Consider the following 15,877-nt stretch of genomic DNA (forward strand, 5'->3'; position numbering starts at 1 on the left):
CCACTGGTGTAAACCCCAACACGATACGGCTGAGCTGGGGGGCAACAAGCAAACCTACCCCAGCCCGCCGCCTCTCCCCGTGGGCCACTTCAGAGAAGAAGAGAGTCCAGCCCTTCTCGAGGAGATGGGTTCCAGGGCCCACGTTGTGCGTGGAGGTGAGCACGACTATTTCTAGTCGATATCTCTCGACCTCCCGCACAAGCTCGGGCTCCTTACCCCTCAGTGAGGTGACATTCCACGTCCCTAGAGCCAGCCTAAGCATCTGGGGATCGGGCCGCCGAGGTCTCCACCTTCGTCTGCCGCCCAATCCTGTTTGCACCGGTCCCTCGGTTCCCCCTGCAGGTGGTGGGCCCACTGGGGGATGGCCCCACGTCTCTCCTTCGGGCTTGGCCCAGCCGGGTCCTGCGAGGAGCATCCCAGCCACCAGGTGCTCTCTGATGGGTCCCGACCCCAGGCCGGGCTCCAGGGTGGGACCCCGGCTCCGCCATACCGGGCGACGTCAAGTGCCTCGATCGTATAGTCCTTGTATAGTCATTTTACTTACATTTCACAAATATGCGTGGTTTGTGTTAACCTATTCCAAAGAAAATACACAGAACTTTGTGGTTATAATGTGACAAAATGTGTAATAGCTGAAAGTATATGAATACTTTTACAAAGTACTAACTTGAATAGTTAATGGATTAAGCAACAGAATACTTTTCCACTACAATACCTGATGGTCTTATCAATAATAAAAACTTGCAGTTAATCAGAGAAAGCTAAATGGTGGCAGATCGTATCTGTATTTCTCAAATGAATTAGATGTTTCACCCACTGAGAAGCTAAAATAAAATGTTTTAAAAGAAGTGTTTTATGTTTAATTGCCATACTAAACTAACACAGCAATAGACACCAGAAGGAAAAGATTTTGGCACTAAAATAATTTTTAGTTAAAAGAAATACACTTATTTAACCCAGAAAAGCAAAGAGTGAAGATTTTTCTAAATGTCCACACTTAGTTTCATCTAGTGAAAGGTATTCCACACTGCACCACTACTAACTTTAAAAATTAAATTTGGAAACTGCACTACTTCACACCCTAACATGAAGTTCAACACTGCCAAGGGAGAGAGTTACACATTTTTCCAACATGACATGATTCCCCAACTGATGTAAAACTTAGATCCAAGATAAAAAATCTGTCCTGACCTGAAAGTGATGGGTACAGTATATCAACGCAGCCGCCACACTGCCTGAACAAATAAAGGCTGTCATCGGCAACCATTTGCTTTTCAGACATCCACACACATTCAGCAGCTAGCTCAGATAGATTCAAGACATTGACAAGCAGTAGCCACTGAATCAGAATACTAATAGAAAAAAATAAACTTAAGAGACTCTGCACCAAACAGCAAGCATCGTCTGAAAAATCTTTTTTAAGTTGTCGTACTACAGGCTACTCTGTTTGTCTGACTGACTGACACCTTCTCTGATTCCTCAGGCAGACAGCAAACTCACATCAATAAGGTTTCCCTGTTTTGTCTCATGGTAGCTCTATCTACTGTGGACGAGAACAGGAAAATCTCAGCACTGGCTGGGAACAAGCCTTTACCATTCCTCTTGTACTAGCTCATTCTGACGGCTCAATGAAGCCTTCCGGTCCTGAAATGCATGAATCCTACATTCAATAAGAAAAATAAAGCACACACACGCATCCAACTGAACAGCTGAACAAATGCACTGTAAAACAAGAAAGAAGTGCAGTGCAGGACTTAATGACACAAAACAGATGAAGAAAGACAAACCGTGAAGTACCCTTATCAACCAAAGCATGGTATCTCATGTAGTATTTAATATTACCTTTAAAAAGCACTTACTGTCAAAAATAACTGGACACTTCAACATTTACTTCCTATTAAATACACTGTCAATTTCTTAACAGCTTAACACTTTTTGAAATTTTGTCAACAACAGCTTATTTCTTTAAGAAATATCCTGTGTCTCCCTGTTTATTCTGTGTATTCCTTGACGAAGGGACAAGGTAAAACACTGGGAAATTGTATCATCTGGAGGTGATGACTGCTGATGACAACCCCTGTAATGTCTGTGTGGAGGATTTTAAAGCTCTTCAAACTAAAACTGACAACATGAAAAAAACTAAAAGAAAAACTAAACATTAAAGGTTTTTTCTAGCCTTCATCATTGTGCACATGTGTATGGAAACCATGAATGCCCAGACTCCATGCAGTGACCATGCCTGATCTATAAAAGATAAAATAGGCATCATCAACAACAAAATACCAGCACATATGGGTGCATCTCAATAAATAAGAATATCATTAAAAATAAATTATTATTTCTGTAACTAAATTCGAAAAGAGAAACTCTTAAATAGATTCATTACACACATTTGCATTGTTGGGTCTGGGGTCTTTCATCTTTCTCTTCTGTTTGTTAGTCAATCAAGCACACAGTGGCGTAACTTTAAATAAACAAGGCATTGACACATTTAGCAGTGTGAGTGGTAAGTCCTGTTTGTAAATTAAATCAGTATCTCTTGAAGCACTGACACCAGGTGCAGTCCACACTTTATGAATCTCCCTCAAACTCTTCAATAGGTTTAGCTTCACAATCCAATTTCAAGGATCTGGTTTCGCTGGTTGCTTGTGCACCTATTTCAAACTCACTTTTTCCTTTCACTCAACTTTCCTTTAATATCCTTTGATACAGCACTCTGTAAACAGCCAGCTGTTTTTGGCAATGACCCTTTATTTATTACCCTCCTTTTAGAGGGTGTCAGTGACTGTCTGCTGCACAGCTTTCAAGTTTGCAAGCTAACCCATGATGACATAGCCATTACCTAATATTTCTGTATTAAAAATCCCTTTTTATTGGTCTTATGTGAATTTCTTATTTTCTGAGGAACAACATTTTTGGTTTTCAGAAATAACAGAAATAAATGGTTGAATAATATCACTAATTGCATAATGATTCTACATATGAGTTTCACTTTTAGAACTTAATTAAACAAAAAATTGCTTTTTTAAAATATTTAAATTTATTGAGATGCACTTGTACCTGCTAAAATCAAATATAATTAATCCTAGTAAAATAATCCTCTTATTCCCATCCTGTGCTTTAAACAATCACAAATAAAATCAATAGTTGGGCAGGTACAATGCAGAATAACTTCACATTTCTATTTACAAGGCCAAACACCTACAGCAGCAAAAACAAAAACAAAAAACAACCCCAAAAAAAACCTGCACGGCGGTTTAATTCTGCACGGTGACGTTCCTGTCCAAACAAAACACTTTGTAAGCACATGCAAACAAAAAAAAGTTTGCTTGTCAGTAGAAAGTATGGCTTTTCCTTCTCATGTAGAGCAGCAAAAGGGATCAACAAAAGAAAATGGTGCGGGAAAAAAAAGATTTCAATCAAAGACAAGTTTTCTCTGTGAAGAGCTGCCAGCCAGGGAGAAATGGGGCTCATGCATTACAGGTTCAATCCCGCTTCACAGGTGACAGGCCTGCCTGATGCTACACCCTTGGCTCCCTGCTCACCTCACCTAATACCACACACACACACACACACACACACACACATACACACACACACACACACCGCAACCACACCAATGCAGACAACAGGAGCTAGTTAAAGTAAAAAAGAAAAAGGGAAATGTCAGAGTGAGCAAGGAGAAAGTGGGCCGTTAACAAAATAAAAAGGTAACGAAACTCAGTAAAAAGCCAAATGTGAGGTAATGCAGCAAGCACATAACCAATTTGGAACACAGGCGGGGAGCTTAAAGAGAAAACAGACAGGAGAAGAGGTGTGTTAAGACCCAACGCTGCTCAAAGGCTGCTCCTCCACCCTAACTCCGTTCCTTCTCCCCAAATGTTGACAGTACAAGTGCAAAAACAGGCTTTGAAGTGTGCTCTGCTGAAGGGGTGCCGTGTACTGCGCGTTGTGCCTCGTTTAACAGCGGTACCCATAAAGCATCTCGGGACCTGCTCCTCCCCGCCTCTCCTCACTGTCTTTCATTCTCTTTCTCCTTCTCACATTGAACCTTTGACAGTGTTTTGATGATGCCAGTGTGGGCAGACATGCAAGGTGGGTGACTGAGTAAAGAAAACAAAAAAGCAGATAGGCGAGTAAATAAACAAATTCAAAATAAGGAAAAAGAGCATCACTTTAATGATACCATAGTTTTATTAAGAGAGCACAAAACTCAGTCAAACGCAGTTTTCATCTCAGGTGATACCTGAGATGGTTGCGGGGAAACACTAATGTGTGCAGACTGAGGATTCAGCACCCAAAGCTATTGTGTTGTGCTAAAAGAAACTGTGTTCCAAGGTGACATAGGCTAATAAACAAACAAAACAAGAAATGGCTCACAGAGAAAATGGAAAATCCGTCCTATTAGTTGCTGTGACAAGACACGTGCTGAATAGAGACTAATTGCCTATTTTTTGGTGAAATGTCTCCAAACTTGGGAAGGGCAAAGCGAAGGGGAAAGACACTTCTGCAGGAGGTAATTGATGATATCTGGCAGTGTTTCAAACCTTAACTGTCCTTCTTTTATTTCCTCTACATCCACTGAGGTTTCATTGCAAACATAAATGGTGCCTAAAAATATTAACCAGACTCCCTGCTGTTCATTAGGCCCTAAATTGGAATTCATGCTTATTTTTGTATTGGGGATTTGAACCAGCTCCTTTACAGCTATCATAAAGGGCCACTTCGCATGCTAATTGCCTTGGCCCTACTTATGCTCTCCCTAGCTCACATTCCTAATGGTGTCATAAAACATACTAGGAGTATGGGCACGTCCCAAACGCCAGGTAGGGAATAATCTGCAATGTGAGTGTTTTCCAGCTCGGCCTTGTTTGAAAATGGAGGATTTTGCTGATAGTGATTATGAAGATAGCGTAGACTGGTAAAATATAAAAAAGCAAACACAGAAAGCTGGTATTAGGAGAGGGAAAGGTGATATTCTCGCACACATGACCAATACATCATGATTGTCTTTAAAATGGTTGCTCATGGAGGGAGATGATGAGCATAAATTAAACCTTTCAGTTCGTAAAAGGAACTTCAGTTTATATAAACCAACAAGGATGTAAAGGATGTCTTACAGTGTTGTTTTTGGGGCAGGTAGTCTGAGTTGGTTGCTTGTTAAAGTTTAAGCAACCATAGAGATACTTCAGGATTTTTGAAGTAGGATACTTTTAACAGGTTATACATACTTAATATCTTACTTGCAGAAGACAATTGTCTTGGCTTTTTCATTTAGTATAAATCTAGATTAGTTGGTCCTAGTGGCTATGGGTAACGGCTAGCCTGAGAGGGGGTTCCAATCTCAAAGATGCCATAGTGGATTGTGCAAACTGTATTTTCAAGCTGCTTTTTTCCAACAATTGCATTGGACGTTTTTTTTTTAATAGAGAAGGTGACAATGATTTACACACAAAATGGAGTTAGAAGGTGGTGCACCATCACTGATCTTCCTGTGTGCAATATTTACTGAGAAAAAGATGCTCCCCTTTTTGCTGTCAAAACAGCCATGACTCATTGAGGCCTTACCTTGAAGTTGTGCTATGGTTTCTGGCACCAATATGACGCAGGTACTTTAGGTCATGTAAGGTGGGGCTTTCATGAATCAGACTTGTTTTTCAAGACATCCCACGAGGCTTGATTGGACTGAGATCTAGGGAATCTGGAGGCCAAGTCAACAACTCAAATCATTCTCGAAGCATTTTTGCTTTGTCACAGTTAAATTATCTGGCTGGAAGTAGCCCCAGCCGTCAGGGAATACCATTTCCATGAAAGGGTGTACAAGGTCTGGAACAATATTTATGTTGGTGGTAAGAGTCAAGTGATGTCCACATGGATAGAAGAACCTAAAGTTCCCAGCAGAACATTACCCAAACTATCAAACTGCATCCACCAACTTGCTTTCTGTCCGTAGTGCATCCTGGCATCATATGGTCCAGCCACACATGTGATGTAAAAGTAAAGGTGATTTATCAGACCAGGACACCTTCTTCTATACATCTGTTGTCCACCTTGATGCTTGGGTGTCCATTGTTGGTGCTGTCTGCAATGGATAAGGGTCAGCATGAATGGGTCATTGTGTATTCTGACACTTTTGTTTTTATCAATACCAGCATTAACTTACTTAGCAATCAAGCTAAAGTAGCTTATCTTTTCAACTGGTCTAAATGGGCCAGCCTTAACTTTGCACGTGAATCAATGAGCCATGACACTTTCACCAATTCACCACTGCTCCTTCTTTTGAAAAATACTGACCACTACAGACTGGAAATAATTTTTAACTAACTAATATGACATTTTTCAGATTTGACTTGCACCTTGTGGACTAACTGTTAGCATTAGCCTTTAGAACTGACTGACCTGGATTTATCTTAAATGAAGACTCCAGGAGAATCAGTCACTACAAGGAAGGTAATAATTAATCAGAGCCTTTTACCAGAACCTCATTTTAAAATACAGAGAATCCAGTGAAGTAAAAAAAACTATGCTACAAAAGATTCAGCATCTAATCAACAGCTTCTGTAGTGCTGTAAAGCTATATACTAAGTTAAGATGGCCTAGTGTGATTGCCCCTTGTATATAAAATCATTAGAACCTCATCAGTTCTGCTTGCACTCAAGCACCTCTAAATGATGCGGAACGGTGCACTGAAATGCTCCCAACCCACCTTAGGTGCATGGCAGCTGGGAGAACTTGTAGGGATGATTATGTATGTGTGTGAGGTCACACCAGGGCCCTGAAATAGCACTCCATTAGTCATCCATGGTGTCAGGCATAGTGGACCTCTGCACCCATGCCAGCGGGTGGCACAGACACGAGCCAGTGAGGGGACGATCCATTTGGATCTCACCATCATCTGAAAGCCTCAAGGGCTTTCTGCCCATTGACGCCTTTGACCCAGTAAGGCAAGGGGCAGACAACCAAATGAACCCACCACCTGAAGCAGAGAAGAACGTTCTGTTCTGTTTTCAGCCAATGACCGCAGAGAAGGGTGTATTTTTCCAAAAATGACTTTGGAGTCAGTGAGAAAGTTATCACCACAGTTTTCAGTGTTAAAATTTCCTTTAATCTTTCTTGCCCTAATAGAGTCATTTAAAAAAACATAATCAACCTTTTTTTAAGCTTGTCCCATTATCCAGATTACAAATAATCTGTTTTTGGGTTCTGTTTCAGTTTGTGTCATTGCAAGCCTTTAAACTCACTGTGACACCTGGCAATAAATTCCCTTCCCACAGCTTCAGGACTAAATGTACATTAGCACTTACAGTATTATGTTTACAGTAGGTACAACTCCAGAGGTACAGCCACTGAATCAGAGCACTACATCTGCCCCTCCTAGCCAGGAGGCCCTCATTAGGAGCCTTGTAAAGAGCTTGTACCTGCCGGGCTCGGGCCCCTTCATCGCTACACACCCGCAAGCTTCAGGTGTGTAAGTTGGCTGCACTCCACCAGAGGGGACAGCTTGGGCTCATTTAAGTCAATGTATTACTGCAGCAGCTCGCTGTAAACAACAGACCTGTGCAAGGGCAGAAAGAGGGAGTGATTGTGGGGTGAGCAGGGGGCAAGGATTATGACCCTGTAAAAATGAAAGATGTGGGCAATGAGCAATCAAAGAGGAAGTGTGTCAGCGCTGATGTGGAGGAGGACTGCTCCTATCAGACGCCACAGGTCATTCAGCTTGAGCCCCCGCCTGTCCATATCACAGTAGGACATTAACGGCCACAGTGGACCCCATCGGGTCTGGGTAAAGCCACCACAAGCTGCAGCCTAATGGCTGTTTAAACTGCACTTCATCTTGGGCAGCACAATATGGGATAGTTATTGCACACAGTTTTTCTGTGCATTGTTACTAAGCAAGCATCTAAATCCTTCAGTCAACGTTAATCTGATCTCATGGTAAACATTGAAGCAAAACCCCAGGGTGCCAGTTAAGCTGTTGAATTACACTCTGCTCCATTTACCAGCACTGCTGAAAAACAACAGTCACCTTTAATTGTGGGAGAACATGTATGTATGGAGTCAATCAGCCTAGTTATATGCTGAACACTAAACTCACTTAACCTTGTTATCTTGCAACACAGCTCCAGCCATGTAAGAGGAAATCAAATTAGTGTGGGAAGCTTTTAATAGAAAAACACTCAAAAAACAGCTTTACATTAATTTGATTAGATGGTGGAATGGCTAAAACAAAAAACCATGCATTCACACAAAAATAAATAAAAAATTTGCAACTATGCAAAGAAAAGGCTGGCAAGAGAAAAGAGACAGAAAATCTTAAGAGTGGCTTGCAACAGTATTTATTCACTCAGAATATTTTCAGTTTTTGTTGTATTACAATCAAAACTTTAACCTGTTCTTTTTTTTTTATTGTGTCCTGTCTGGCAGAGTAGCACTCAGAATTGTTGTCTGAGTTTCCTTAGCAGAAGCCCAACAGATTTACTTTTACAAGTGGAGCATTAAGGCTAACGCTATAATTCTCAGCCTGAAATATACAAGAAAAACGTTATTAGAAACTGCTTTGGGATGATTTCAAATGCAATGGACACAGAGATGAAAACAAAAAGGTGGGGCAAAAAGGAAGAGGAGAGAGAAGGAGAAAAGAATACACGAGAGAAGGATGAAGAGAATACATAATAACAACCTAGAAGACTGCTTCTCACCTGCGTAAACGCATATATAACAACAGCAATGTTGTTAGTGTACACGGTACTAATGAATGCAAGATAAATTTAGTGCCAACTGCAGCTAAATATAGAACATCTGTGTATCTGTTAACACCTGAATCCAAACACCTGTGGGTGTAAGTGTGAGCACACTTGTGTATATAAGGTTTTTCCATAAAAATATGCAATAATGACCCAAGACAGACACTGAGGAGATCGGGGCCACAGACATCCAAAGGCCCACCAGAGCACAGGAACCTAGGAGGACCACCGCCAGGATCACAGTTCAAGACCCAAGCGGATAAAAAAACAGGCGCACACAGTCACAATCACACATTCCCACCCTCCTGCGTACACATAAAAACACTCACACCCACACACCTAACGTAAAGACACATAACAATGGACGTTCATACCATTCATACTCCCCGTGACCCACTATGGAATAAGCGGTACAAAATGACTGACTGACTGACCATTCATACTCTATACTCCCAGGTCGAAACCAGGAGGTGGTCCCCCTCATTCGGGGGTGGAGACAGGCAGAACGCCCGAGGACCAGTCCAGGCTAGTGCCAGAGCCGTCCGAACCCGAACAACACTGGCCAACCCCTGACCCCATCCGGAGAGAGGGCCACAAATAAAAGAGGGGTCCACCTAGTCCAACCAGACAACCAGACAAAACAATCCTAATCCCCCAATGAATTCCAATCTCAATCCCATGAGCCTCATGAACCCCAACTATGAATTTCCCCACAGGGCCACCCCCTATCAGGATACAGATACCATGCCCCCGAACACAAACGCCATGAATCCCCTCCACACAGGGGCACACCCACACAGATGAACTGCACCCCCGAAAAGCCGACGAAGACACATCCATACAGCGGAATCTCTGCACACATCCCCACACCAAGCACCCCCACCGCATCCTGCCCTCCAACACACTGTGCACCGGGACAGCAAGTGAAGGGCCCTGCGCAACACCACCCCAGCCTCTTCCCAGAAGCGCAATGGAGCAGACACCACTGAGCAACGTACTCAAAACGGACGCCGATGATCCCACACCAAGATGGGACGAACTCACCCCGCAAGCAGTCCCCGGCCAGCGGCACACACCCAGGGCCGACGGCCCCCACCACGCCCCCACAACCACACAAACAAACCACATCACCGCCACTGCAACCACAACCCAGGGAGAAACACCAAGCAGCCCAGATCCACTGTCAGCGCTCAGCCACTCAACCTATAACGAGTTTTAAATGCATACCCAAGTGATGATGCTACCACCACCATCTTTCACTGTTTGGATGGTGTGTTCAGGGTGATGTCCACAACACAGTTTTTTCATGTAAGCCAATATTTTCAATTTTGGTCTCATCTGACCTGAGCAAGGGATTTTCTTATAGCTTTTTTCAATGGTGGCTTTCTTCTGCCATTCATCCATAAACGCTGGATTCGTGAAGTGCACAATTATTAGTTTCTACAACCTGTGTGGTAGATTTAGAACAATGCTTTTTTGTTTTTGTTTCTGCTCTGTCATCTCCAACGCCAAGATTACAGTGGCAGACGGCTTCTCACACTGAGCCTGGTTGTGCATGAAGTCTCTTCCTGTTAAAAGGGGGTCATTCCTTTCCAATGTCTCATAATGCTAGCTCAGAATGGTGGTTTGCTGAAAAGTTAATGACTCAATGCAATCTGTTGGCCTTTCTTACATAAATGATGTTTTGCCAATTGGCATTACAAGCTGTTCTTAATCTTACTAGACGAACAATGGCACAGTTAGTACTGTTGCTTTGCAGCAAGAAGGTCCTGTGTTTCACTCCCAGCTGGAATCTTTCTGTATGAAGTTTGCATGTTCTCTTCATGCAGCCATGGGTTCTCCTGGCTTCACCTAGTCTAAAGGCACACATGTAAGGGTTATAGGTCTCTCTGAACTGTCCTTAGATATTTATGTGTGCCTGCATGGTTGGTTTTTTCAGTATATTGCCCTGTGATGGACTAGCAACTTATCCAGGGAGTACCCAGCCTTTCCCCCAATGACAGCTGGAGATAGGCACCAGCCCCTCCCCCGATCCTGCAAGGATAAGCAAGTACAGGTCCTTCTCAAAAAATTAGCATATTGTGATAAAGTTCATTATTTTCCATAATGTCATGATGAAAATTTAACATTCATATATTTTAGATTCATTGCACACTAACTGAAATATTTCAGGTCTTTTATTGTCTTAATACGGATGATTTTGGCATACAGTTCATGAAAACCCAAAATTCCTATCTCACAAAATTAGCATATCATTAAAAGGGTCTCTAAACGAGCTATGAACCTAATCATCTGAATCAACGAGTTAACTCTAAACACCTGCAAAAGATTCCTGAGGCCTTTAAAACTCCCAGCCTGGTTCATCATTCAAAACCCCAATCATGGGTAAGACTGCCGACCTGACTGCTGTCCAGAAGGCCACTATTGACACCCTCAAGCAAGAGGGTAAGACACAGAAAGAAATTTCTGAACGAATAGGCTGTTCCCAGAGTGCTGTATCAAGGCACCTCAGTGGGAAGTCTGAAGGGAAGGAAAAAGTGTGGCAGAAAACGCTGCACAACGAGAAGAGGTGACCGGACCCTGAGGAAGATTGTGGAGAAGGGCCGATTCCAGACCTTGGGGGACCTGCGGAAGCAGTGGACTGAGTCTGGAGTAGAAACATCCAGAGCCACCGTGCACAGGCGTGTGCAGGAAATGGTCTACAGGTGCCATATTCCCCAGACCTGGGCTACAGAGAAGCAGCACTGGACTGTTGCTCAGTGGTCCAAAGTACTTTTTTCGGATGAAAGCAAATTCTGCATGTCATTTGGAAATCAAGGTGCCAGAGTCTGGAGGAAGACTGGGGAGAAGGAAATGCCAAAATGCCAGAAGTCCAGTGTCAAGTACCCACAGTCAGTGATGGTCTGGGGTGCCGTGTCAGCTGCTGGTGTTGGTCCACTGTGTTTTATCAAGGGCAGGGTCAATGCAGCTAGCTATCAGGAGATTTTGGAGCACTTCATGCTTCCATCTGCTGAAAAGCTTTATGGAGATGAAGATTTCATTTTTCAGCATGACCTGGCACCTGCTCACCTTGCCAAAACCACTGGTAAATGGTTTACTGACCATGGTATCACTGTGCTCAATTGGCCTGCCAACTCTCCTGACCTGAACCCCAATGGAGAATCTGTGGGATATTGTGAAGAGAACGTTGAGAGACTCAAGACCCAACACTCTGGATGAGCTAAAGGCCGCTATCGAAGCATCCTGGGCCTCCATAAGACCTCAGCAGTGCCACAGGCTGATTGCCTCCATGCCACGCCGCATTGAAGCAGTCATTTCTGCAAAAGGATTCCCGACCAAGTATTGAGTGCATAACTGTACATGATTATTTGAAGGTTGACGTTTTTTGTATTAAAAACACTTTTCTTTTATTGGTCGGATGAAATATGCTAATTTTGTGAGATAGGAATTTTGGGTTTTCATGAACTGTATGCCAAAATCATCCGTATTAAGACAATAAAAGACCTGAAATATTTCAGTTAGTGTGCAATGAATCTAAAATATATGAATGTTAAATTTTCATCATTACATTATAGAAAATAATGAACTTTATCACAATATGCTAATTTTTTGAGAAGGACCTGTATAGACGATGGATGGATAAATGGAGGGAATTGCAAAATAAACTATTGCATTGTATTATAACTAGGAATCTGATCAAAGGGTTGGACTGATTTGATTATACATTTCTGTATGTAATTCGGATCTGGGTTTTATGTAAAGTGCCTTGAGATGACATTTCCTGTGAATTGGCACCATATCAAATAATTGATATCTGTAAATTCTCCAGAGTTACAATGAGTCTCTTGGTTGCTTCTCTGATACATGTTCTTCTTGTCTAGTCTTGTCACTTTAGGCCATATCTAGGTGGGCTGGCAGCTGTGCCCATCATATGTTTCGGTTGTTGTTTTATTATCTAACACAGCTTTACATTTTTTCTTATCTTTATTCATGAACTGTTTGATGTGTTCCTTAGGCTTCGAGATACTTTTCGTTTATTAATGTTCTCTGAGGAACCTCTCATTAATACAGTGATCAAACTACAAACAGATGGATTACTATTTACTAATTACCTAACTTCTGGGTTGCATGTTATGGGTGTCAGAATAAAAGGAACTAAATGCAAATGTGCCTCATACTTTTCAGATGTTTATTTGTAAAAACAAATTTAAAAACATGTCTTTTTCTTTCTGATTCACAACTAGGTGGTAGTATGTGTTCGTCTGTTGCATTAAAGCATTAAAGTTTGTGGTTGTAGCGTGACAATATGCAAAAAAGTTAAAGTCATAACTTCAGCAGACAGTGTAAATGGAAGGTTAGGCTTAAAACCTACAGGTGAGACTTCAAAACGAAAAAGTTAACCTACCACTTGTACATCTGAGGGCACTCTGGACAGAAAGTCCAGCAGCTCATTGTTGTCGATGGTGTAAGGGTCTCGCAGCTTCTTTGTGAATTTGTTCACCCCTGTTAAAAGAAAAAAGGTGTAGGCAGGTAGAGAAGAATTGGGAACGAACAGTTACAGATGGATAAAGTACTTGCACAGTACTTGCAAGTATACAATATTTAGAAATCCAAAACGTTTAGTTCATTAACACTTTTTTCCTACAAAAACCAAAAGAAGCAACCATGAAAGCTGTATTTCTAATTACCAGATTTGTTTTGAATTTATACAGTGGCTTTCAAAAGTTTACACGCCATTTAAACAAGATTGTCCAGTAAAAAACGTTTCAAAACTTTGTCGACATGTAATGTGCCACATATGTCCTCCAGAGCTCAACTAAAAAACAAAAAACTGATAAAAAACCCCACAAAATTTAAGAAGGTGAAATAACCTAATTGCATTGATGTGCAAAAGTTTAATTTAATACTGTGATTCGGTTTCAACATTCAGTCTTCTTTGGTATATTTGCCTGCTCTGCCTTATAAAATATCTTAAAGATTGCAAGGACATCTCTTGTTCATAGTCCTTTTCAAGTGACCCCAAAGATTTTTGTCAACATTTGGGCAAGAAAATAATTACAGATTTTTTAAAAACATTTTTTCCTATATAAACGTGTTTGTTTTTCACTTGAATTGTACAAGATATAAGTTACAATACATTTGGAAAAACTACTTCAAAGTCTTTTTTTTCCCACAAAATTAAGAAATCACAAAACCATGGCATTTACATCAGGGGTATGCACACTTTTGGGTGCAATTTTATATAAATAATCAAAATTAATGTTCATAACTGGCATTAGCTCACCCCAGGCCAGCACAATGAACCGTAGAGGGATGAAATAGATGACGACTGTGGCCACGCCGAGAGCTACAATCGCTAACCAGCTTAAGAAAGGCACGGTCCAGTTAAATGTGCTGCAAAAGAAGAAGAAGCAGGACAGTGATTCAAATTAGAAGACATTGAGAAAGCTTATTCCAACTGAGCATTCACAGAAGTACCTTTTTCCGAACTAGGAACCATATGAAAGCAAATTACAGATCAGCCATTCTTGGTGAAAACTGTCTACAACTTAATACAATATCGACTATAGAGCATTACAGTTCCCATGCTGATGGAAAGCAAATGATTTCAGTTTAATTTTTTTATGAATACAAGAAAAAGCTTGTCTGCAATGCAGCGGTGTACAGTCATAAAGTTATGTGTATGAATGCACATGAAGTGATGTGAATTATGATTTACTTAAAGGTCATGCAGGCCTAAGTAAGATTTACACACTGAGTTACAATAGGTTAGCCTGGCACAGGAAGGCAGAGCGGCCTGGCAATGTGGGAAAAGAACCTTTACATGTGGAGCGAAGCAAAGGAAAGTGGGCCTGGTGCCGAGGAGCAGGCTTTCGACTCACTTCTTTATCCTCTCGCCATAGGAGGCCACTTCATCCAGTGCATTCTGCACGCTGATGCACACGTCCTGAATGGCATAAAGCTTGTTCATGAAGCCCTTTCTCTCTGAGTCCTGCAAGAGGACAGATAGAGATGTGGGGAAGCAAAGAAGAAAGCGAGGATGAGGAAGGGGGGAGATGCGGATGGACAGAATAGAGACAGAAGGAGAGGAGAAAGAGGAGAAAGAAGACAGAGGCTGGGCACAGGCATCTCTTTGAGAACAATGCACTTTAAACAGCTTTGATTTGGAGTTGGAAGCCAAATCACTGGATATCCTGCCTGAAATGACGGAGTGCTTTCATTCCAGGCTGTAATAAAGATATAAAGTTGGCAGAACAAATCAAAATGTTTTCCTCCTTACAAATACTCACAGGAAAAATTTGAATATGTGAATAAAGATGCAGAATTAAACTGAAAGCCAAATGGATACATCAGTCTTTCGTCTCCCTCCTCTTTCTCTCTCTTTTTGGTCCTGCCAAGCAGCTAGGACAACCAGGCAGAGTCCTCTTTTGTTCTGCTGGCTGGCACGCTGTGGTGATGTACAGCTGTGACATCATTATCATCCTTATTAAAGCAGTCAACCATCATGAAAGGCACCTCATATTGTGAACTTTGAATATCGCTGGGGCAAGGAAAAAAAAAACATAGGAAGCCTGTCTCATGTAAATCCTACCCATCAAACTGAAACAAAGTGAAGAATTTTAGACATCATGCAACAGTCAACAAGCTGCCTGCTGAGTGACGGGCAGGCTGGGACAGATCTGGACACAATGAGGTGACCCAAAGCCAGTGGCTGAGGGAGGACATCAAGACGCAGACTCTGTTAATGCATGTGCTTGGAGGGCATGCTCAGGAATCAGAAATTAATAGAACCACCCATAAAAAAAGTTTAAAAAACATTCTGTGGGACATCTATGGGATGTCAGGCCAATTATGCAGTCCTTGTTTTTAAGCACACAAAAAACTTAGAAGAAAAACAAAAAAAGACATAAAAACTTTTTATATTTAAGAGAACAAGAATCTGTAATGCACAAATGAAAAGGACTAATTTCCTTACACAGTAGGCTATCTAGCAAAGGTATTTATTCCCCTACAACCATTTCAAATTTTGTCATGTTACAACCACTAAGTTTAATGTATTTTTGGGGGACTTGTTCCCGAAAAATATGATTTCGAGATCACAGTTACATGCTGCCAAAACAGGGCAGGACGCA

The 15,877-nt window shown here is 41.7% G+C and overlaps 1 protein-coding gene across 4 annotated transcripts in view; it reads right to left on the bottom strand.

Annotated features, from left to right (window-relative positions):
• mctp1a (multiple C2 domains, transmembrane 1a) overlaps positions 1 to 15,877 on the bottom strand; it is a 216,113-nt gene that overhangs the window by 14,654 nt on the left and 185,582 nt on the right. For all 4 annotated transcript variants that reach the window (XM_047380515.1, XM_047380514.1, XM_047380518.1 and 1 more), the window contains 3 exons: positions 14,627 to 14,736; positions 14,029 to 14,138; positions 13,150 to 13,247 (listed from right to left, as the gene is read on the bottom strand). In XM_047380515.1, the coding sequence (XP_047236471.1) occupies positions 13,150 to 13,247; positions 14,029 to 14,138; positions 14,627 to 14,736 (318 nt within the window). The remainder of the gene's footprint in view (positions 1 to 13,149; positions 13,248 to 14,028; positions 14,139 to 14,626; positions 14,737 to 15,877) is intronic.

This window comes from Girardinichthys multiradiatus, chromosome 12 (genome assembly GCF_021462225.1).
Source record: "Girardinichthys multiradiatus isolate DD_20200921_A chromosome 12, DD_fGirMul_XY1, whole genome shotgun sequence".
Taxonomy (NCBI): domain Eukaryota; kingdom Metazoa; phylum Chordata; class Actinopteri; order Cyprinodontiformes; family Goodeidae; genus Girardinichthys; species Girardinichthys multiradiatus.